General features: G+C 38.6%; 1 protein-coding gene across 1 annotated transcript in view; it reads left to right on the forward strand.

The window, feature by feature from the left end:
- Positions 1-25,200, forward strand: part of SCML2 (Scm polycomb group protein like 2) — a 48,285-nt gene that overhangs the window by 10,592 nt on the left and 12,493 nt on the right. Inside the window, 4 exon segments of the mRNA XM_031557215.1 lie at positions 969-1,212; positions 14,200-14,450; positions 18,742-18,877; positions 20,677-20,880. Of these exon segments, the coding sequence (XP_031413075.1) occupies positions 969-1,212; positions 14,200-14,450; positions 18,742-18,877; positions 20,677-20,880 (835 nt within the window).

Genomic DNA, 25,200 nt, shown 5'->3' on the forward strand with positions numbered 1-25,200 from the left:
GCATTACTCATCATTTAAAATCTAATGAGAAAGTTGTTGACAGTAGAAAAAGCTGTTCTGCTTGTTTTTTTTTTTAACTATCAAGTAAACTGCACTGAAACGTGAAAAAGTATACATAAAACAATAGTAATATTAAAATGACATATTCATTTTTTTGTTATGGTGTTGTCAAAGAGAATGGCTTCATTTCTGATACTGAGAATGATATTTAAATGTATGTCAGTAAGAGAGAGTTCTTTTCAGACCTGCCATGTTACTTACATTAACTTCATGTAGTTTTCTGAGGTGTGTTGAATCAAACTTCTCTGTGGTAGCCTATCAGCATGACTGAGATGATTCTTTTTTGGAGGCTGATGTTGCTAAGGTTGAGGTGGTAATTCAAGCTCCCTTGTGTCACCACCTTTGCACTGAGGGTACATTTTTGCTTGCTTTTTTTCTTGTTGACTTGATTTTTTGTTTCTCTTTTGTCCACTTGGAATTGGTTTGAGGCAGGCTTAGTTAATAGAGGCCTATAAATAATGTCCAATGCTAATGAATTTTTCATGGACTAATTGAGAGATGAAGCTTTTACCAGACATTTATCAGTCCCCAGAAATGCCCATTCCCTGCAAACCTTCTCTTCTTTATTAGCATGTGATAATTTCACGTTAGTGCCTTTGCTGTCCTGCTGCCCAGGCATAATGTATTGGGTGCAACCTATTGCTTATGTAAATACTTTCAGCACAGCCTTGCTGTTATGGGGAATTTTGCTAATTATCCCAACTGTGTTTGTGGGAACAGAATCTGGATTTTTATGGTACACGAGAGAAAAAGCAAATATGACACATCAGTGAGTTTCTTTGAATATCCGTTGTAACTTTTTGATAGTACTAAGAAATAAGAATGTTGAAGAAAAAATAGAGGTTTTCTGACTTCTGTTTTTAAGGGATCACATGAACACAAATATTCTACCAATCTTACTTTTGTAGGAACCACCCAAACCTGCGACAAACTGCTTTAAAGTTGGAATGAAACTTGAAGCTATAGATAGAAAGAACCCATACTTGATTTGCCCAGCAACCATTGGAGATGTTAAAGGAGATGAAGTTTTTGTTACTTTTGATGGCTGGAGAGGAGCATTTGACTATTGGTGCAGATGTGATTCTCGTGATATTTTCCCAGTTGGATGGTGTAGCTTGACAGGAGATGCATTACAACCACCAGGGAACAATGGTAAGATGGTTAATAATATTGCTTAATTGTTTTTCTCTCAATTACAGCAGAATTTTAAAAACCAGCTGGCTGTATGCAGATAAGAATGGAGATTTTATTTGTGAGTAGATGAGCAGGGCGAAATATTTTTAAATTTTCTTTATGTAGTTTAAAGCAAATAGGATATTTTCTGGGAAGCAAGTTTCTGTGTTTGTAGCAACTCTGGAAGTACTTTAGTTAATATTTTACTGTGAGAAGGGCTTCTGGTAATTTTTTATTTTATTTTATTTTATGCTTGTGTAGAATCTTGGACTTAAGCTAGGTTTGCTGTTGGTATTACAATAGTTAAACGATGCTTTTTAATGGCATCAGTATATCCTCTGCAGCAGCACTTTATATTAAGCTAACCTAAGAATATAGGTTTAAACTGTGTTTTTGTTTCATACTCTCGAATTCTGTCTCAAAGCTGCCTATTCTGAATGTATCATCCTCATTTTTTAATTTATGGTTATGAGTATGTTTGGTAATAGAGTCCATTTAACTTGTGGCAACCTTGCTTTGTAATATTCAGCCACCTACCCTGGAAAAATGGGAGATTAAATAAAGAGGAATATCCTGAAGGTAATTGCTCTTCTACTCTTGTTCTTTCTGTAATGCAAGATTTTTCTGTCAAACTATTTGGGCTCTGCTACCTTTTCTCTCTTCACATTTGACAGAAATTAAGATTTTTATAGAGGGGGCCATATTTTAGTTCAGTGCTTCAATACGGTTCACCAGAATAAGTTGTTCTAATGGCAAACATTTTCACAGCTGGTGTTAGGTAAGGAACAAGCAGACTGGTTCCAGCTCCCACTGAAGTACAAAAGGAATAGAAGCAACGAGGCAAGAAATCAGTCATTCCCCCTACTTTTTCCTCTGTTATTTTTCTCAATCCTTTGCCAATGGGTCAAGAGTATATGGAACATCTAGGTGATAAAGAGTTCCTTTCCTAGCTGCTTGTTTCCTCTGAGACCTTGCCCTCACCTGCCTGTCCGTAATTGCTGTCTGCAGTCGTGGCCAATAGGTCACAGTAACTGTAATTTAGTTTAGCCCATGCTCCAGATTTCAGCCAAGGAGCAATGATGTGTGTAGCAGTGCTGGCAGATCAAAGATGTGCAGGTACAAATCCGCGGTGAGAAGGGAGGGGGAAGTGAGGAGGAAGAAAGTATACATTTGATCAAAATAGTGCAGAGCTGCATGCCTCAGCTTCTTCAGAAGGCTGGCTTTGTCTTGAGGAGTCGTGAATAAAGTCTGTTTTTATGATAAGTTAGTTTATGTCAACTGGGGAGAAATAAAAGGGATATATATACAAAAAGGGATGTACAAAAGGGATTGTGTAAATAGGTGATGTATGTTTTTGTTTTTTTTTTTTTAAGATACTTTTGTGACCATTTAAATTGCTGACTCCAATTGCATCTTCTGAGAAGAAGCATTATGAAATTATTTAGTCTACTCCAGTTTCAGTGCTGGAAAGTGTTTTGAGACATTATGTACAGCACTTCTCTTGCCTAATTAGTGTTTAACGGACATCAAAGAGTAGTATAATAATAAGTTTGATTGTTCAATATTCCAATTGTTCAGATACTAACCTGAGCACAATTCTTGAGTATGCTGGAATCTGGTGAAAGGTGAAAGACCTACTCTAAGAACTCTGGATTCTATTGCTTTTATTATGAAGAGCAATAATGCTTTAGGCACTGATAAAACCCAAGGTGAGGTTGTTGCAGATGTTTAGTTAAAACTGTAGAATTTTGGAGACATGGTAGAACTGTGTGGCAGGGAGGTGAAGGCTAGGGATTTGGTTATTTGCAGTTCTAAAAGTGTGTCTAAGGCTGCAGTTGTGTTCCTTTTTTTCCCTGTTAGGAGCAGGAAGTTTGTTCTTTAAAATTTAAAATTTGCTTCATGAGCACGTTATATGCATTTGTCAAATTTACATAGCTAGGTGTAATATTTTTTGCTCTCAGGTTGTTTTTCAGAGTTATTTGATTGCTTTTGAGCCATTAAAGAACTGTAATGATAGTCCTTTTTTAAAATGTAAATAGTAGCTTCAAGGAGAGTGTAATCAGGTCATTTCAATTCAGAAATATGATGAAGTTGTCAGGATTCTTCATTAAGTCACATTAACATTGACTACTTCTGTTAAGGAAGAAAGCATGGCAGATAATATATTGTAGGAATTCACTTGAAGTATTACGGTATCATTCTGGCCCTGACTTTTTTCCTGCCAATTATTTTAGTGTTTCTGTGTTCAATTACCATAGTAGAAAGTGAAAATAATTGACTGAATATGGCTTAGATTTCAGAGTGGATATAGTGGAAAATATTTTTGTTTATTTTATAACTCCTTTTTTTTTTCTAGGAGGCATTTAAACATGGTACACAAACAAAAAGAACTGAAAACAAAACAAATTTTAATTACCAAGCAAAAACAATATTCTGTAATCTGAGTATGAAGGTGATAAATAATGCTTTAAGTTTTATCCATACTCGTGACAACAGCTTCCTGCCATGAGACTTATATTTTTAATGTCTGAGAGAAAGTGCGGTAATGGAGATGATCTGAAAATTAGGGAGCATTTTAATGCAATTTACTCCCTAACTTCTATATAGCAGTCATGGTGGTTTTTTTTTTTTGTTTGTTTGTTTGTGTCCCCCCAAACTGTTTGTACTGCAAACTTATAAAATCCTGATCTGTTTTCTTGTACCTTACTCTAGGATGAGTTTAATTCTTCTGATCACCTTTGTTCTTCTGTACTGTTTTCATTTCAACTATGCCATTTTGAGCTACTAGAACTAGAAGTGCAGAGGATGGCTAAGACTTAGAGGCATTGTTTCTGTTTTGTTTTCTGTTCCTTTTACAATTATTCATAAGGTTGCATTTGAGATTCTGGAGCACTACTGAGCAATGAATTAATACTGCCACAGAAATAATAATTCCAAGATGTTTCTTATGTAATGCTTTGTGATGCTTCACTATTTGCAGAAGCTGAATTAATTTTAATTGCTTGAAACTGAATTTCATCTTTTACTTCCTCACCTGTTGGGCATCAGCTCCGTTTTGCAAGATCTGTACTCAAAGAACTATTTTACATTTGTTGCCATTGCATGCTTCTCTCTTGCTGTAGATCATATATGGATAAAATGCACAAGCCCAAGCAGGAATCTCATCAGGATTTCTCTAGAAAGCTCTTGACTTTGGATATGTCCATTTGTTCCTGATCGCTGCTTAGTATTTTCCAATAAATTCTTTAGAAAGAGCCATGAGGGCCTTCTCTTCTATCCACTGTTAGTTAAATTTGTTAGTTAAGAGTCTGTGGTATGAGATCTTGTCAAATGCAAATCCACAGACTGCATCAACTGACTTTCAATCATCTGATTGCCTACTGATTACTTAATAATAACAATATTCTAATGGATTTACAGTGATGTGACTTTACAAAAGCTGTCTTCGCTTCTCCTTTAGTACATTGTGTTTATATTTGTGTTCACTGCCTCTGTTCCTGCACGGTAGTTTTTAACAACTTGTCCAGTACACACATCAGGTGTCTTGTCCATACTTTCCTGGCTGGAGGATTGGCATCATGTTAGGTATCTTTATGTCTCTGGACCTGAGGCAATTTTGAAGACAAACTTCATAGCACTATCAGTAGGTGAACGTACCGCTTTTTATCCCTAAACTTCAATGGGCTGTCTGCCCAGCCAGCTCTGCTCTTTGTTTCGTCTGTGATTCCTGACCTCAGCTACTGGTACTTCGTGTCATGAGCTTCTTTGAAATCTTTGTGAAGAAGGGTTCTAGTAAAGGAACTGATGTGAGCTTCCTTGGGTGAACACAAAAGCAAAAAGAACAGTTGATCTTGTTGCTCTAGTGTTACCTTCTGCATTTTTTCTGAAATTTGATCATCCATGTAACTTCTGCTTTTTATATACTTTGAAAAGACTTTTTAAAGTCCAATATCTTTTGCGTGTTTTTCTATCTACTGTTTTTCTGGGCCAAACATGTTATGCTTGTATACTTAACTGCTATAGATTGTTATTTTTATTCTACTCAGTTGGATAATAGAGAACTATTACTATGCCTAAGAAGTAGCTGGTTTTATCTGAAGCTTATGATTGACATAGAAGACAGGTGACTGGAGACTGTCAGAGCAGTTTTGGTTTGCTGTTTCTGTATCAATTTATTTTGCCATTTAGTCATTATATATAAATGCCAGTTACTTAGCTAACTCATCTTCTTATAAGCAAAACCACTTCCATGAAAGAATGAAGACGAGTATGTGGGGAAAAACCATGTGGGAGATAAGTAGGTTCACCTGCAAAGATTGATTTAATTGTGAAGAACTGTATATCATTTAGATGTGAAACGCATCTGCAGAAAGATCATTTCCCATAGTTCCCTGATCCTCCTCTCTTCTTCCAGTCTTATGAAGTTTGATCTCTGACAGATCGAGGTGTAGCAACAATCTGCTCGTTGCATCTTGCAGGAGAGAGTTCAGGTGAACAAGGAAAGATGATGTTGTAATCAGGGAAAAAAAAACCAACAATGAAACACTGTAGCTTTTATCCTTGCCCCCTCTTCCTTCCCTTCCTCTCTGTCTTTCCCCCTCCACACTATGTGCCACCTCATTGCTTTTCTCCCTGTTTTGTGCTTTTGTTGTCAGTGAAAGCAATCTTTTTTCCTTGCACTAATCAGGCTATAATGTTAAATATCTCCTATAGCTGTCTACAGCAATAAGAGAAGGATAGGCCCAAGTGGAGGTAAAGGAATGTCTTGTTTGTCTGTTCAATGATTTCTTGGTTTTTGGTTTACTTAAATTTCAGACATGATCTCAATAGTTTCTGCAGATTTTTTCCAACCTAGCTGCCAGAAATATGTCTCTCTGTTGCTGATAATGAAATGACGTCAAGATAACTGTACTGGGTTTTCAGCTGAGTTGTACACAATTGTGCAACATCATTGTAAACTTCAGTACTGCTCTACAAAGGAAGCACTGAAATGACTTTAAAGAGACCTACAGTAAGATCTTTGAAAAGACTACATTGTTTAAAGTAGCAAAAAAAAATCAGATAAGCACAATAATCCTTAAGTTTCATTATAGATAGAAACATGCTGAATTTGCAGTCTCATACTACTGGAGATTTCATTTTACTCTCAATGCAGCCGGCTTCTTTCTCTGAGCAGGTCACAGTAGTTAGGCATACAGTAAGCAGATATATGCTGTCTTCAGAACTGTAGATAAAGAACTCCTCAGTGCTTCAGGCTAAAATCTGATTTGCCATATTCTCTCGCTTGTTAAGCTTTTTTTTTTATTTGGTATTAATGTTTCTTGGCATCATGCAGCAGGGCCTGGATGGTGCTGCTACAGGGCAGAAATCACTTACTTAAAAATAAAGGTTTTACCTCTCCCAAAGGTGTGACCTTATTGTAAGACTGGTTTTGTCACCATCTTAACACGCTTATGAGGTAACTGTAATTCTCTTTCAAACTGTGAGTGCTCCAGGCACATATATTTTTTTCCTGTTACATGGAATTTTTTTTTATTTGCTCTTAGAATAGAACAGTTCAACTGGAGGGAACCTTCAGAGACTACCACGTCCAACTCCTGACCATCTCAGGGCTAACCAGAAGTTAGAGCATGTTACTGAGGGCTTTGTACAAATACCCCATAAACACTGCCAGGCACAGGGCATCAGCTGCCTCTCTAGGAAGCCTCTTCCAGTGTTTAACCACCCTCATGGTAAAGAAAACTTTCTAATGTCCAGTCTGACCCTTCCCTGGCAGCTCTGTGCCATTCCCCTGCTGCTGTCAGTTCCTAGGAGCAGAACTCGGCACATCCCTCTGCTTCCCTTCATCAGGGCACTGCAGTGAAGTACCTCTAGGCCTCCTCTTCCCAATGCTCTCAGCCTCTCCTCACAGAACATGCCTTCAGCTCTGTTACCAGCTTTGATGCCTCCTTTCAATATCTGCATGGACCTTAATGTCATTTTTGTGTTGTGGAGTCCAAAACTGCACACGATACTCGATGTGAGGCCGCACCAACACTGATATAGCAGGAACATCACCTCCTTTGACCAGCTGGCTGTGCTGAGGACACACTGCTGGCTGATGCTGAGCTGCTGTCACCAAGACCCCCAGGTCCTTTCTTGCTGGGCTGCTCCTCAGCCACTCTCCTCCCACGTGTGCCTGTGACCAGCATGTGGCACTTACCTTTGTTGAACTTTGTGAGCAATGTATCTAGACCCACGTCCGTCCAGGCTGCCAAAAGCACTTTCCAGTTTACTGTCAACAGCAGACTTGCTAAGGATGCATTCCACTCCTGCGTCCAGATCATCGATAAACATGTTGAACAGGACTGGACCTAGAGTTGATCCTTGGGGAACACTGATGGTGACTGGCTGTCAGCCAGATGTAGCCCCGTGTTCTATAACCCTTTGAGCTCTGCCATTGAACCGGCTCATAACCTAGCCTAGTGGTGTGTCTCGTCATCTCACAGTTGGACAACTTGTCAAGAAAGGTGCTGAGAGGGATGGTATCAACGGCCTTACTAAAATCCAGGAAGATTACTTCTGCTGACTTCCCTTTGTACACCAAGTGGGTTACCTAATATTATAAGTCCAGCCTTAGTTATTTGATCTCCTTGTGATTAACCTGTGTTGACTATACCTGGTAATAGCTTTTTTCCTTAAATGCCTTTCAGTACCTCACAGGACAATGTTCTCCATAACTTTTCCAGGTACTGAGGTTAGAATGAGAGGTCTTTAGTTTCCTGAGCCTTTGCTCATGCCTTTTTTGTAGTGGGGGTAATGTTGGCTAGCTTCTAGTCAGCAGGAACCTCCTCAGCATCCCACAGCTTTTGGTAAAGTGTTGGAGAGGTCAAGCTATAATATCTAAAGACTCCTTCAATGCTCTGGGCTGAATCTCAGTAGTCTCCATGGACTTAGGAACATAGAGCTGGTAACAGCTGTTCCCTTTCCATTTTGGTGACCACAGATCAAAAGTCACCGCTCCCCAAGCTGTGGTCCTCAAACACTGTGGACAAGGCACCATAAGATCTGTGATTACTATTAAATATTAAGATTTTAAAAAGTCATTAAATGCCTCTATCTTTCCTTGTCCTTAGTTATTAGGTGACCTCCTGCTTCACGTATCAGTCCTGTGTTTTCCTTTTCCTCCTTCTGCATGTTGACATACTTTAAAAAGACTTCTTTGTTGTCAGACACCACCCTGGTTGCAATCAACTCAAGTGGAGCCTTAGCTTTTCTTGTTTTCTCACTGCAGATATGAGCTGCAGCAAGCTCCCCATGAAGTCAGATGTTGCTTCCAGAGGTTGTATATTTTCTTTCTGCCCAGATTGCAGGATACCTGTTCATCCAGGCCAGTCTTCCAACCTGCTTACTTGACTTGCGACACAAATGAAGACCTCACACTGAGAGCTTGTGAATACTAATGGCATCAGTGGTTGGTTGTGTTGTCCAGCTAGTGGATGGGATTGGATGGATTTTTTTCTGAATCTGTGTTAGTAGATATAAGCTGTATTAAGAATATCAGTGCTCTCATTCAGATCCTGCCCTGAAACATAACAAATCACAGCTTTACAGTAACTGCATTTGTTTTGCTTCCCCTGAAGCTTATTGCATGTTGTAGTCTCATTTTGGGCCTACTTTGCATCCTGCTGAGGCTATTTGGGGAACAATGAAGACAGAAACTGTGCAGAATCAGTAACAACAAGGTCAAAAATCTGAATGTGAAAGCTTACACTTGATGTATAGAGGTAGGCTTTGCCAGGCTTAACATATCAGCACACCTGAGCAGTCTCCAGATAACTAATTTGTACTGCTTTGAAAGTTAATCGAGTGTTGACTGGGTCTCTTGCATCTGAGTTTATCAACAAAACAGAGCTCAGGGTTTTTTTTTTGTTTGTTGTTTATTTTCTTTTTTACTAGCATACTTGGTGTTGCTTTGTTGAATGATGACACCTAGAAGCTGGCTTTTCATGGTTCTTGCATTGTGGAGATTAACAGTAGGGATCTTTCTAGGAGTCTTTTTTTTTTTTTTTTTCCTTTCCTGTTTGCCTCACTTCTGCTAGCACCCGTGTGAGTTATTAAAAATGTTTAGGTTTTTTTTTTTTCTTTGAAAGTGATGTATCTTCGTTTGGTGAGCAGTGGGATTTGGTGGAGCTTACTTTGTACTTTCATAGGTATCCACAAAGACCCCAGACTTGTTCCATAGGTGCTGGCTTCAGTAGTTGTTGACAACAGGGGAGACCAGGGCTGTGCCTGAGGATGGAGGTGATGGAGCAAGAGTGCTGAAATGCTGTTAAGGGAAGTCCGAGAGAAAGAAACACTTTGCCTCAATTTTATCTCATACTGCTTAGTGTCCTCCATTTCACCTTTCAGGACTGCGGAAGGCAAGGACTGCCCACAGAAGATAGCAAAATAACACTTTTTTTTTTCCTTTTGAAAATATTGGCAGAAATATAAATAATGGATAGAAACATCATTTATTACAGATACTTTCATATGACTCTCTGCTTCTTCAACTGAGATGTGAGCATGTACATTTTAGTAATGCTTAGCAGTAAGCTGTTTTGAAAACCTGCTAATCTTTTTCCACCTCCTTTCCCAGTTTGTCAAAACTATCACAATAAATATGTAATGTATTAAAGAATGCTAATTTTATAGTAAAAATTCAGGGCTAGAATTCAAGTAGTGTTTCCATTACTTCTGCTGTGGAATTCTCCCATGGATTTATGGTTAGTTGCTAAATCTCTTTGCCTCAATTTTATTAATCTGCAGATGAGAGTGGGCCAGGCTTTTACATTTTCAGAAGAATGTTCTCAAGGAGGCGTGTGAACTATATTGCATTACAAACAAAATAATTCCTTTTCTTGAAGGAAATGGTGATCTAAACTCTGAATTACTGCTTTTACTGTCCTAATAGGCAGCTTCACCTGAGGTAGGAATGCTGTTTTCACATGTGTGGAAAAATGGATTCCTACCTTCCTTCATGCAATTTTGCTTCAAATTTCTTATATCATTTCTTGTAATTGCTGCTCTGTGACACTAACTGAACAGTAGATTTGAAGTGTTAATACTACAAATTGGAAGATTTTTTTTTTCCTTGGTGTTAGTTAAAGAGGTAGAGTGAAACTCTTGCTGTGGATTATTTGAGGGAATTTTAATAATTAGAATTGCATGAGAGCTGTCATCTGTTCCATCCCTTCTCAAGTGCTGGAGCTGTTCAATAGCTTTAGATTTCACACTTGTCTTACATATCTGACTTATTCCAGCAAGAGAACGTGAGCTTAACATTATAGAGTCCAATTTTGCAGTCCTGCATATGCCTTGTGAGTTTTTTTTGCTTCTACAAGCAGGAATTGGCTCTGGTGTAAAATCTAATCTTTCATATCCACTTCATGGAAGTAAACTTGGTTGACTCCAGTGGATCTACCTGTGCAAATTTGGACTGAATGGTGGTAATGCATCTTAAGGTTATGGGTTTGAAAGAATTTGGGTTTGCATTTCTCTTAAATATATAGGATACAAAGTGTATAGGTGCCGGATTCTCACGGGAATTATTTTGGACAATAGGTTGGTAATGTTTTGAAAGAGCAGTCACTGAAGGTTTGAAAGTTCTTTGCGTATTGCATGAGTGTAGCCAACTATAGCCTTTGCTAGCTTGACAAAATAACAAGAACTCTTGTGGCCTTTGAAAACAGTGTTTAACATTACTATGGTAAAGGATGTTTATGATCTCTGGTCTTCGGTTATTGAGGACGCCAGAATGGTTTCTGGATATAAATAAGAGACTTGGGAAAGAATGCCATGCAATGCATCAAACTCTCGAAACTTGAGCAGTTGATATTTTTGTAGAAGAGCAGCATGAAACAAATGCTTTATTTTGTTTGTGCAAATGAGAAGACTATTGTGATGCAAAGTAGTATCCTGAAAAGGCAAATGTGCTTTTTTTCTGTTGTAAATATCCCAGCTAAATAGTGCAGTAATTGCAAGCAGAGCTTGGCACTTTTTCTCTCTATTCTTTTCACTGATATATTTTAACAAGTTCTCATGAGACTATTAAAACATCTTAGTTTTTGGAACATGTGGTCTAGTGGGGATAACTTGGTCTGCAGATGCAGTGGGGTTGGCAACTAGCTTTTACATGGCTTTTCATTTCCCTCTAGATCCTCTGACCCAGCATAACCTTTGGTCTCCCTCTGAAGGCTGGGGTGAAGGAAGCATGAGCAGGTGACTGATGATCACTGTCAATACAGCCTGCAGACAATATGTGAATTACTTTAGCAGTCTCCCACTGCCCCCCTCCTCTCTTAAATCAACAAATGCAAATAGCTGCCTCCTCATTTGCTGCTATCTCAGGCAGGCTGCCCAGGCAGCATGGGCTTTGTTGTAGTCCTGCGTGCTGAAAAAAGCAGCTTCAGCTTTAGTTAGAAGAAAAATATCAAATGGGACCTGACCCCCCCCCAGTGGTTAATGCTGCTAATATTTGGTCCTTTGGCGTATACAGGTAGGAAGATGCTGTGCTAAGAATACTTGCTATGTGTATTTCCGGAGGGCGGCCTGAAGTGGTTAAACTGCTTGCATTGTTACTCTTTGTGTGTAAATACCCTTCAGGAGGGGAGTAGAGATTGCTCAGAATATAAAAACTCATACCTGTGCTTGTAGGACCTGTTGACATTGTAATTAGTTCTGTATTTAATGTATGCTGTATTTACTATGAAGGAATAGAAACACATTTGCTAGATTTCAGCAGAGGCACAAAGAATTTGTGAACCAACAATTACAAGTTCACGATGGTTTAACACCTAGTTTTGTAGCATCAATAAATAAAAACAGCTGTATTTTGCATTCGTGTAAGCATAACACATGTAATATGTAGTACTGTGTAGTACAGCATGTAGTAGATACTGCTTTGCTCTTCCAGAAGTACTGGTTAATGCAAGTTGTCACTCAGCAATTCAAGACATGAGAGTAGTGCTTTGCCAGCAGTTGAATAAAATTATCTTTAACTATCATTATTCTCTTTAAACTATCATTGCCTATGAAAATAAGTCTTGGTATGGGAAAGTGATTACATTCCACGTTGAGAAGGTGATTCTTCTCAGGTACCTAATGTATATTTAATGTATTAGGATTGCAACCAGTCATAGTGAAAAAAATTCTTCTGAACTACCATTTAGGAATATTGGATTAGTAATCGACAAATCACAATGTTTGTGAACAGTCCTACAGCTTTAGAAATGGATGTCAGTAGAACTTGTGTTTCATAAGAGTCTGCTTGCAGTATGTAATTCATTCTTATTGTTATATTTGCTACTGCAAATACTTCATAACAGTTAACTTGAATGAAAATTCAGAACCAAAATAACAGTTGCAAAGCTACGTACTGAAATGTTCAGGTGACTGTCACTCAAATAGTTAAAACTATTGCTTAATTGCTAAGTATATTCTCCAGATCTCATTTCAGATGTATCTTTGAGTTATATTTGCTTACCAGAAAGTATCAATACGCTAATATTGTAGAGGAAGAATTACTATAAATTCATGAAAACCCAAGAAGTCAACTTTTAGAAGCCCCCTGTGTTCCAGTTTTGGACTGCAGTAGTCCTTTGGATGGGGCACTGGTGACTCACACGAAGCCTTCTTGAACCCTAACTTGTAGTACTTCTGCATCATGTCACATTAAGCTCATGGTGTTTATAGTTAGTGTGGATCATGGAGTTTTTCCTGTGTCAGCAAGCTGCAAAAAGCAAGTGTTAAAGACAGTGTGATACTAGAAAACCTACTAAGTTTAGTGCCAAGACTTGAAATGATTTCATAGATGCTGTATTTTCTCCTCTTCTTTCCCATGCTTCTCGTAACAAGGGTGGTTTACCATCACAAAAATTCCCATTTTCATCCTCTTCTTCCCTCTCCTTTAGCTGCTTCTGCATCTGCCTGTCCATTATCACTCAATCCAAGAAACAGAATGTAGTTCTTTGTGGACTTGGTCATTGCTTTGTGTTGGCCACAGGAAGTGTGGTGTGGGATGTCTTCTCATTGAAGATATCTTCCGTTTGACATCCTCCTCGTGTTTTAATCAGTCTGTTGCTAGGGGAGTCATTACACTAAGATCATTATTAGTGCTTTAGAGAAGGGAGAAGAGTGGAAATGATAGTAGACTAAGAAGTTTTGTTCAATGAAATCTGATTACAATTTGCAGGTTCTCATCAGATTATAATGCAGACACATCTTGTATATAGTGGATCAAATTTCTATTGGGATGGAAGAATCAACAGAGAATGTTAAGATGAAATAAAAATGACATTTTATTTTGGCTTCCAAAACTAAAACATAATAAAAAGAAATAAAATCTGTTCTAAACATAAAAATCTGAGTACAGTTATGTGAACTTTCTAAACCGACGTCTTAGACAAATGCTGATGAACGATACTTTGCCTGTCATCAATTTCTTCTCTTAATTGGATGACTTCTTCACTGCTCAGAATTGGTTTGTAACTTGCTAGAAGTAGTTGGCATGTCTTGTAATTGTGGGAACAGCTCTGGGAGGAGAATGGATGTATTATGGGCTGTATACGTTGTGAAGTATTATGGAGGCCTTCTTGATGAATGGTACTTTATCTTGTGATGATGAAAATCATGGGAAGCATTTATAAGGTGAGTGAATTAATTCTTTTTTATTTTTACTTGAATGGTTTCTTTTATCTTCTTTTTTTTTTTCCTTAGGAAGGTCCCTTTAAAATAATGGGTATAAAGAATTCTCTCTTTGGCTTTAATGAAATTACATAGTTTCGTGCCAACCACTGGGGTTCAAAATATCCAAGTATATTTATTTTACAATGTAAATTGTGCACTACACTTTTTTTTTTTTTTAAGCCTTTATTAGAAAAGTTGCTTTCCATCGTTCATTTTGAGGTTTTCCCCCCCTTCCCTTTTGTTTTTGTTTTTCCTCAGTTTCCATTACAAAGAGCAGTGCAAAAATCCAATCTTCCCCTTCCAAAGTGACCCGGCGTTCAATGCAGTCTCCACAGAAATCTGCTCCAGTACCAGCGCAGCGGGGCAGGAAACCAGGTCGGGGCAAACCCCCTGGACAGTCTGCAGTTCCCAAGAAGGGCAGGTCTCCTAAAAATATTCCCCTGACCAAAAGCACCTCTCATACTGAGAATCTTAAAACAAGGAAAAAAAGTTTAAAACCTGGAAAAAAGGTTAGTCCTTATCTACTACTTTACTTTATATTGCAAAATTTTGTAGTGAGATTATTATTTTTTTAATTCATTTTCTGGCTTCTCTTCAGCCTTCAGGGCTTTACTGTGTTCATAAGTTGATTATGACAAAACGTCTAGAATAGCTATTCTAGAATATCTCAGGATAAACTTCTGGGATTTTCTTATTCCAGTATGGGAGTACTGATTTAGATTAATTTATGGATGTGTTGTTGGTATTGAAAAATATTATTCTGGAATAGCCATTTCCAGTAACATCCCAAGAATCATGGGAAACCTTGAAGCTTTTTAGTCTGAGTTGTTTTATTACTGTAGCATACGCATGTTTTTCATTTTTTTTTCTCTCACTTTGAACAAAGAAAAAAGATTAGGAGCAGTGAAGATTTTGGTGAAAGTTTAGGCATTTTAAGCATGCAGCGGGATTTGCCAAGTTAATCTCTTGAATATCCCATCATCCTGAAGATCCTGCATGAACCAGGACACTTCTTTTCAGGCAGCGCATCAATGCATTTCCTCAGGTGTGAGCCTGAAAGATATGATGCCTTGCTCCCTTCGGAGCTGAGTCCGAGACATGGACAGTGGTCAGCCACCCACATGCACTCTGATTTCCAAAAGTTGAAGTTTTGCTTTTTCCTTTCCTTCAGCCTGGGTTACTGTGGGCTAGTAGGAAATTGCTGGTGGTGCATGGGAAGGGACGAAGTAATGGCATGAGTATTACTTTGCCGTTCAGTGTGAAGCACTAGTGAAGTGTGGTATTAAGAACGCACCTAAAAGACTTTAGGATAAAACTGGAGGTGATTACTTTGGTTGCAGTGATGACTGCAGGGTAAGGAACAATTCTGCAGACTGGAAGTAGAAACCCTGTTGTCTTCTGCCACCTGTCCCTCCCATTTGGGCATGCAGACCAGTATGCTGCTGGGGCAGCTGGCCTCCAGCTTTATCTCCTGCTTGTTTCCACACAGAGGTGCAGGTTACGGAGGAGAAAGCTGCTCCCACACAGATTGAGCTAGTGGGTTGGCTGTTTTCCATAAGCCTGAAGGGCTTTGAGGGAGATAGTTGAACACATTTTCTTATCTTAAGGAGATACTCGGGTATGGCAGGATGAGCACTTTGTGTAAGGATTTTGTGCTCCTCTGTCTCTTGTAAATAAAAAAATAAAAAATAAAAAAAAAAATAAAAGTTGGAAGATAGTTGCAGGCATCTCACATTCAGAAGAGGCTTCTGGGCTTCAAATGCTGGGTAATAAGAACTGTCTTCTTGGAGCACTGCACTTGGCACCTGGTCTGTATGAAGTATAGGGCTTTGTTTGGGATTGGGAGTTACTTTAAGCAGTTCTTGCAATCAGGAAGGGATCTGAGCAACCGTCATGTGCATCTGATTTCCTCTGTGGGACCAGTCAATTAAGCATTAGACTTCATAGTATCTTGAATTTGAGGTACCTATCTAACGTGGCATGTAACTATTGTAACTTTTGCACTGAGAACTTAACAACTGGGTTCCTTTAGAGAAGCCATGGAAAGTTTTTATTGCTACGGTATGTGGTAAGTATGTGGTAAGGTTGCCAAGACATTACACATATTTGCACTCTTCTTTGCAGTGTTTTACCTAATACTGTAAGGGTGGAGGGAGGAGAAATTGCTAAATGGGAGTTCTGTATGTACAGGGTATATATGATATAGAGTGACACACAGCTTGTGTACTTCCCAGTACGCACACAAATATAATATTAGTGACATGTGCTTAGATATTTGAATGCAGTTGTTTGTTTGTTTTAAGACAAATCCAAAATAACCCTCCACCTTTTCAGCCTGTGCAGTTGTCCTCCAGATGTGAACTGACTTTGTGCTAATTCAAAACCTGTGTGTTTCGGGAGATCAGTCTGGTGCTTGATGAAGTAGAGATTTGTTTGACTTCTTAAATCTCACAGTGATGAGGCAGGCTGGGACTCCTTGCCTTTTTAAGCTTGTTACTCTGCAACGTTTATCATTGTGCAGGTATTAATTTTTATTATACAGCTAGGAATGTTAAGCTGTTGTCATTTTCTCCCTTACTTAAATGTTTCCTAAGCTTCTCCATGAGGATAAAAAGCATGTCAAGTCTTATTCCCCATTCCTACCCCCCAGTGTGCGCTGCTTTTTTTTTTTTCCTTTTTACTGTCATATTGAAAAAATCTCTTTACATTTCTCCCATCACCTTTGAAAGTACACTTTGCAGAGCAATGCAAAGAATTCCTTCCAGACCAAATGGTTTATATGCATCTCTCGAGATGGTCTGACTGTGGGTTGCAGCCTTAAATGTGACCCCACAAAAGCAGCATCAGTGAAGGGTGGTGAGGTGCCAGCCTGTGTGCTGAGCTCTGTGCAGGCACGCGGTGCTGGTGTGCCGTCCCAGCTTGCAGGACCAGCTGGTAAAGGTGGGTAGGGGCAAATGTGATGAGCCCAGCTGGAAGCACGGCCTGCTTCCTGACACAGCCTGTCTGTTGGACTGCGGTGTGCTGCTCATCACTTTGGGATTACAAATTACTCAGCTGAGCAAGCATAACACACTGTATTCCCCAAATATGCTGTTTCCTCATTCTGGACGAGACGGTAAGAAATGGCTGGCTAGCCTCGCCACACTTAGGCGTTCGTGTGGAGGGTAGACAATTCTTCTGGCTTACAGCTTAGTGTTTACATTTTGTTTTCATGCTACATTTCTCCTGTTCCCTCCTTTTTCCTCTCAACTCAACCGCTGGCATTTTGCAGCATGACAACAGACAACTGGTCCCCTGGAGAGTCCCTTCTTCAGAGAGGCTTCAGGAATGCCAGGCTTCAGATCAAAAGCTCTAACTTCCTAACTGCATTGTTGTTCTCTGTGTTAAGGATGGAGACCTTTCTGTTTCCCAGTGTTAAGATGCATAGCCGATCTCTGACAAGTAATACATCACTGCTTCAGAGTTTGACCCTTTCCACCTCTCATTCACAGCAGTGCCAAACCTTGGCAGTCTCTCTCTTACGTTTGTGGTGATTCCATCCAGTGCCGTGTTGTCAAATAATTTCTCTTTCCAAACCTATTTTCCAAGATCTGTAAAGAGCACGGAAATTTTCTTTACCATGCCATAGAGTTTAGAAGAAAGGAACTACAATTCTTAGTAGGTGTTGTGGAGAAGTTAGGCACTGCTATTCTTTGGAAGGTGTATATTTTGATTGCTTACTATGTGATTTGTTAATGTACTATTTAGTAAATATCCCCCTTATCCATCCATTTCACTTTTATTACATTGCACTTCTAAATTGAAGCTTTCCCTGGCAGCTTGGCAGATTTTTATCTTCGCTGCACATCAGTGTTAGATATAAACTCTTTCCACATGAGTATCCGGGTCTCTGCCACCTTGACCACCTTGGCTAATCTCTTATATTCCTAATTTTTTTTGTTCAGGGTAGAAAATGAGGATGTAATATGTTCTCGTGCAAGAATAAATGGTGAAGGAAGAGGTGAAGAATTTTTTGCCAATTAATTGCTTCTTTTATTTCCATGCATTTTCATAACACATCAGAAGTGCCTTTCTAGCATACGCTTCTTTTCTAAACCCTAACGCAAACTAAATTGCAACATATTTTTTTTTTTCTCAGCTGGGAAACACTGACTGCTTTCTACCATCTTGTGCTACATAATCTGTCTGTCTGGTATATAATAGGCTGCAAATAAGGTTGGTTTGGGAAAGAAGAAAGTTTTGCAAACTCAAGTGACGCAATTATAACTACATTGGTTTATTTGATACCTTGCATACAGCATCAGTTTCTGAAAGTGTTATGTAAGAATTTCAACCTCTTTGAAACAAGCTGGGAGAAAATCTAGATGCTCTGTAAAGTTGACAGCTAAATTTGAATCAGAATTGATACGACAGTGTTTGCACAGCCCAAACAATTTATTGGAATTGTGATAAACGCAGGTGATGGGGAGAGTGTATGCGGGAAAATAATCCAAATACTTCTTCTGTGATTCCTAAAATTTAGAAGGGTCATGAATTGATTATATGTAGCTCATTGCTCTCCTGCTCCTTTTCAACTATAAGTGGGCTCCTTTTCAAGTCATTTGTCTTCCCCTACGTTGCTGAAGTAGCTGTAAATGCAGGCAGTTCCTGATCATCCCTTCCCAGACTTCATCTTTGCAGCATGTAGTACTGCTGTAATACGGAACTACACGCACTCAGTAGTATGATAAATGATAGTGGAAAGGTTTGGCATACTACTTGAAAAACATTAAATACTTTGTTTTTTTTTTCTCAAAACAGAAAAAAACCTTACCAGAGCAACTGACTCCTGCACCACCTTCTCCTCTTTCTTCTCCTGATGGGGACAGTGGTACTACACAGATACTTAAAGATGGAATTAGTTTGTCTGGTGCAACTGCAGCAGTTATATCCACAGGTAAAAGAAAAAAAAAAAGAATGACATTTTTAGTGTGAAATGACTTCAATTTCAAGAAGATCAGTAGTGTCTTCTTATGGAAATGTGCTGCGAACTTACTCCTGCAAAGCATTACTCACCTACTACTACTATTTTTTTTTATTTTTTAAAAGATGTTTGTAGGTGCCAGTGTTACTTTGTAGAACTGGTATTTTGATGCCTGCATTATAACAAGAAGTGCTGGAGCACAGAGATTTTGAACACATCTGCTAAACCTGTCAGTTTCGCTCTGTCTGAAGGAGGAAACTGTACAATTGTCTGTCTCATTCTCTGATGCATGAAATGGGATTAGATGTAGCTAAAAGCTCATATGATATTTTACTTTCATGCACACTTGACTTTAATAACACAAAATGGAGATTTTGTCTCTCTTCAGTGTTCTAATTAAAAAAGCAAGTCCATTTAAACCAAGTAAAAGCAATCAAGAGAAATATCTCCCTTATTTTTAAACAAGCAAACTTAAGAGAAAATGTAATACAATGTATCTTAAAAAGCATTGGCAAAACAAAAATAAGCTACTAGAAATAAGCTACTTAATGAGCTAGCTTGTTGAGGGACTTGTAACTCTGTAATGAAACAATTTGTAGGTTGTCAATTGAAATCTCAGATCTTTTGAAAAAAGCCCATAACTTATGTTAATTCTGTTTGGGATACTTTTGACATTAAAAACTGTTTTTACAATGGAAATTGTGAGGCTCTTCTCCATCCCAACTTCAGTGATGGATGAGGGGAAAATACCTATGTGTTTCCTAGGAAAATAAACCTTTCAGGAGTCAGCTGTTATTGAGGTCAGACAGAAGATGTCATGAAAGCTCTTCTTGCTGATTTGTATCTTTGTTTATTCATACAAAGCGGCTTCCTCCAATTTGCAGACATCAGAGACTAAGCAGATAGGCATGAAGATACAAGATCACTGAAACACTTCATAGAAATGTTTCATTTTTAAAATCTATGTTTCTAACTAAGCCAGAATGGTACTACAGCTGAGAAAATGCAGCAGTCTTTTCCATTACGTATCGCTTAGATTGTCTGCTTAATCACCACAGACTTAAGCTGTACTAATGTCTTTGTGTGTTCCTGGTCATGTGATAGTCAAGACCAAAAAGAAGAAAGAAAAACCCTTCAGTTACAGCTTTTCTCCATATTTTTCTGCCTTGTTGTTCCTTTTGAAAGACAGTTTTTCATTGCCTCTGTAAAAAGTGTTTTCAATAGTCCTATTTGATTGCTTTCATGATAAGCTTTAAACCACTTTGCACAGTTTCCAGGTAAGTATTGTTCTTTTGTTTAGCAGCGAAAGCCCAGCTGTAGTGTGGAAATCATACACGCGTGGTTGCTGAAGATAGCAGATACTGACCATTGTGCATAGACGATGTTAATGCTGTGTGGGTGCTTCAGAATGGGCACCCGTAGCAGGCGTATGCCATAGGGTTTGGTTTGTTGTATCTTCTCAAATATGAGAAAAAAAATAGGGCAGCAAGGATAGCTTTTAAGAATAGATTTTTGGTAGTTTAGAGCATGTACTGGTAGTTCTTGCTTTGCTGGGACTAGTGTGTGAGTAGAGATGAGTTGGAAGAAGAATGCAGGTTGTGATGGCTTTGTACATTAGTAGGGTACGGAAAGGCTTTAGAGGTCAGATGGGAGTGAATTTGGGACTTAAGAAACAATGCAATTCTAGCACGTGAAACGTGTCTCTATTCTGTGTGCACTAGGTGTGAAGAAAGCAGAAATACTCGGTATAAATATGGCTTGTTCTTTTTCAGTGTGTGTTTATGTCAACAAGCATGGAAATTCTGGGCCTCATCTGGATAAGAAGAAGGTTCAGCAGCTTCCAGATCACTTTGGTCCAGGTCCCGTCAACGTGGTACTTCAACAGGCTGTACAAGCTTGTGTGGATTGTGCCTATCAATCCAAAACAGTCTTTGGATTTCTGAAATCTGGCCATCATGGAGGGGAAATGATAACTGGTATGTGAAGATGTTTCTAATTTTTTTGTTTCTTCACTTGTTTGTGAACCGAGGGTAGGGAGAAAGAACTGAAGTAACTGCAATGAGATTCTATCACTTTTGTAACTCCTTAAGCATAGTCAAGAATGTATGTTTGTGAACTACTTTATTAAGAGAGTCCTGGTGGAGTATACTTTATATTAGTGGGAGTCCAGGATTTTCTGAACAGTTCTTAAATCAGAATCTAGCAATAGCAAAGTTGAATTACATGTACACTGTACTGTTAGGTTCTTGGTAATAAGTAGAGCTTGTACACCTCAACAGCTGCAGCTATACATTTCTCAAGTCAGCTCAGTATGAGTGGAGTATCAGCTTTATTAATTCAAGTCATTCTCATAATCTTATCCGTACATAATGTTTGTGTTCTTAATACCTTAACCAAGTGAGTGAAAAGTTTCCAGCTAATCTGTTTAGCTTCCAGGCAAGTGATTCCACATGTTAAATTTGCTGCTTCCTCCTTTCCCCCATTCCCTGGTCTCTTAGGTCAGTGTTCATTCTCCTATGTCCTCTATTAAGGAATAGGTTTAGTTCTGCTACATATTAGTGCCATGCCTACAGAGAAATTATACTTACATCTCAAACTGAATAGCTGCTGCTTGACATTTTTTTTTCCTTCTAGGCTAGAAAGTAGTCTGTATGGCAGTTAGCACATCAATTCATAATTCTATCATTGGCTGTAAAAAGACTTGGTGTTACTTTAATCTCCTTACATTAACACCAGGTGTGAAAGATGATTAGTGGAATATAGGTTTAATTAAATCCTTGTAAAAGATGTTTTTATCTAACAGTGTCTATAACATAGCACCCTGACCTGCATATAGCAGAATTTCAGTAGTCCTTGCTTATGTGTCTGCATGAGTTTGTTCATAAGATAGATGCTTCTTTTCTACTTTGTAATAAAAGTTTACTGGAACTGTGTAAGCTTGGGTTTGAAACTTGTATTAATTTATTTTTTGCAAAACATATGAAATTTTATTATATTATTAATATAATAATATAATTGTGCCTCGTTGTGCCTCATCCCAACAAATCATTTTTTTGGAACAAAATACACGGAGATGTGCTTTGCCAGTATTCTGATTGTTATTGTTCTTGAAGAAGGACTAAATTGTAGGCCAGTGGTGAATCTGGGCTATGATGGAATAATTGAAAGTAATTATTTTACAAAGCAGATGTAAAAAAAATATATATATATATATATATATAGTTCTGATATGTTTTCATTCAAAAATCCTGTAGGAACAGGAATTATTATTGTAATTACTGCTAGATTCAAAGAAGCCAGCTCAGTAGTTCTAAGCTCAAGAAGCCTGGCTCTGCGGGCTGCTCCTGAAGCAGAGTGCTGGAGCTCTCTCAGGTGTTACAGAGCCACAAGGCCCTTGTGGGTTTCCTGTGTTTTTTAGCTCTTGTCTTCTGATCAGCTTGTTGGATAGGTTGCTGAGAGGCTCACTGAGTGATCAGTCAAATCTTCAGTCATTTTATAAAAAATTTTTGTGGGATATATTTTGCGAAGAACAAAATGTGGCTTAGGTTAATGTAACACATTAAAACTGTTTGAAAGGGTAGATAACAGCAGGACAAGGGGAATTGGTTTTAAGTTGAGGGAAGAAAGATTTAGGTTGGATGTCAGGGGGAAGTTCTTCACAGAGAGAGTGGTGAGGTGCTGGAACAGGCTGCCCTGAGAGGTTGTGGATGCCCCATCCTTAGAGATGTTCAAGGCCACGTTGGATGGGGCCCTGGGCAGCCTGGTCTAGTATGAAATGGGGAGGTTGGTGGCCCTGCATGTGGCAGGGGGGTTGGAGATTCATGATCCTTGAGGTCCCTTCCAACCCTGGCCGTTCTGTGATTCTGTGAAAACCAACTGTGCAGCTGAAAAGGAAGGTAGGGTATATACAGTAGAATTAAATGAGAAATTGCAGAATGAAATTGTGAGAATATTTTCTTGTAGAGGTTCTGTTTGAAAGTTTTGGGGTTTTTTTTGTGTAGTTGAGTTTTCTTTAAGACTGGCAAGAAAAACAATTATGTGCATCAGAGATTAAAGAAAGAAATCTAAATCTTTTGTGATGAACTTTCATGGCAAGTATTGTATTTGCTATAGTAGAAAACTGCATGCTGGGATTTGGATGAAATAATCTTGCTACAATATGTGTGAATAATTAGTGGGTTCTTTTGGTTCAGCTGCCAGAGAAAATAATTGTTTTGAATGGAGTTGAATTTAGGATTTTTTCTTACTCAAAACAAAAGCACAAACCATTTTAATTTTGCTTGATGCATAAGGTTTCAATTCAAGCAAATGTAACCAAAGGGAAATTAAAGCCTTGATTAGCAAGCCCACTCATGGTAGTGGTATCAGCCCCTTTTTTTCTGCTTGTAGCTCTGAGTCTGTGTCATTTAGTGGGATGAAACAGACTGAGGTTCAGATAAACCTTCTCAAGCAGAGAATTAAATCAGTCTCTTGGGTGATTTTCTTCACTATCAGACAGACACATTTGTCTGATAGTTTAGCTCTCAGCCTTTCTCTTGGCTCGAGCTTGCTGTTTGAAACATACCTACACAATGAAAAGTAAAGAAATGAGAATGACTCTTCATCCCAAGGGCTGGGATTGCAAAACAAGCTCCATTCCCTGTTTATTTGTCATTAGAGGTTGAGGTTGTTGCACCTCAGAAGTACTCTTTTTTATTTTCAGCCCTAGCATTTATCTTGGAAGTAAGAAGCTTATGTTGTCCCCAGGCAGAGAGTTGAGCCTGTAGATCAGGATCACACTCCTTTGCTTGGAGGTTCCTATGGTTGCCCTCAGATGTTTGGAGTACAAGGGAGCTGTGTTTGCACTGAATCCTTTTTTTTTTTTGTGTGTGTGTGTCGATTTTTCTCATGGTATGTCTTGGGGCATTCAGATGGCCTCAGATGTTTCTTGCTTTATCCTCCTGACAACTCTAAGATAATATTATTCTTTTCAATGCTTCTTTTCAAAATGAGAAATTAAGATGTGGAGAACAAGTAATTTCCCTAGGGCCATGTAAGACTACCTGTGAGGCTATTATGAAGTTATTTGAATGTTTGCTGCAGCTGATAGTGCTACCTTGCAGTAAATATCAGGAGATCGGGCTGTGCTGGGTCTCACAGCCCATTTGCTCTCCAGAACTGGTTGAGCTACTAGCAGAAATAGGCCTTCCGAGACCTCTTCCCCAAACAGGAGGTAGAGAGCTTTGTGTCTGAGCCACATGTGAATCATTAGGTTTTCATTTAAACATTGGAGTCTGGAAAAAATATGAATGGGCCATGGAAATCCGTGGGTCCAGGATTTGTCCCTGTGGTACTGACTCTTAAACTCTAGGCACCTGCATTGGGTCACTACACAATGAAAGCAAACGAGAGGTAGTGCGTTACTGTTGATGCTAGCTCGTGTACCCTGCATTAACCCTAATCATAGGCTCACTTAACAGTATAAGTCAGTCACGCTTCTGATTTCCTAAGAAAGCATAAAATATGCTAGAGCTGGGGTGTTTTCTTTGTTTTTGTACGTAGTATCTGTCTTCTTCTGTAACACAATATGGATATGCTCCTTATTTCAGACTTGTGAATAAAGGCTTTCTTGTAATTTTTGTGTTTTTTTTTTTTTTTTGAAAATGCATCTGCCACTAACCAAATGTGATTCCTTAAAGCTCTGCTTACCATTTGGAAACTCAAAAACAGAAAGCTGCCGAGAAGACAAATTGATGCATAAACCTGGTGTTCACATTGGTTCTTTCCAACCCTAAGCATAATTTACAAGTTTGTTCCTATTTTGTTGTAGTGTCTTTCTAATTAGAAATAACGAAAGGATTCAGCTAACATAATAGTAATTATTTACCTACATACTGCGGTATTTGCAATAGCAAGTGTTTTTCAGAATCGCACCTAGTATCACAAAAAGGAAAAATTATAATTAACTACATCATTCTGAATACTTAGGGAGCAAGGAAGGAGGTCAACAAGCAAAAGATGTTGGCCCATGTTCAGTCTCTTTGTAATCACTCATTCAAGTCCATTCTTGTGGTATCTCTGCCACCTTGATTTTTTAGAATTAGTTGGAGCTTCATTGCTGTAGCAGCCGGATGGATTTCTCTAATGGTAAAATATCAAATGACAAAATGAGTTTCTGTAGTCAGAATTTCAGTGGTGATGCATGCCAGCACACTACTGCAAGTAAGCTCAGTTCAGTTACTAACTAAAAAAAAAAAAAGTTTTTTTTTCTCTCCAGCATGTGCTGTAATGGATCTTTTCTTGGTTATCTCCTGCAA

This window comes from Meleagris gallopavo, chromosome 1, assembly GCF_000146605.3.
Source record: "Meleagris gallopavo isolate NT-WF06-2002-E0010 breed Aviagen turkey brand Nicholas breeding stock chromosome 1, Turkey_5.1, whole genome shotgun sequence".
NCBI lineage: Eukaryota > Metazoa > Chordata > Aves > Galliformes > Phasianidae > Meleagris > Meleagris gallopavo.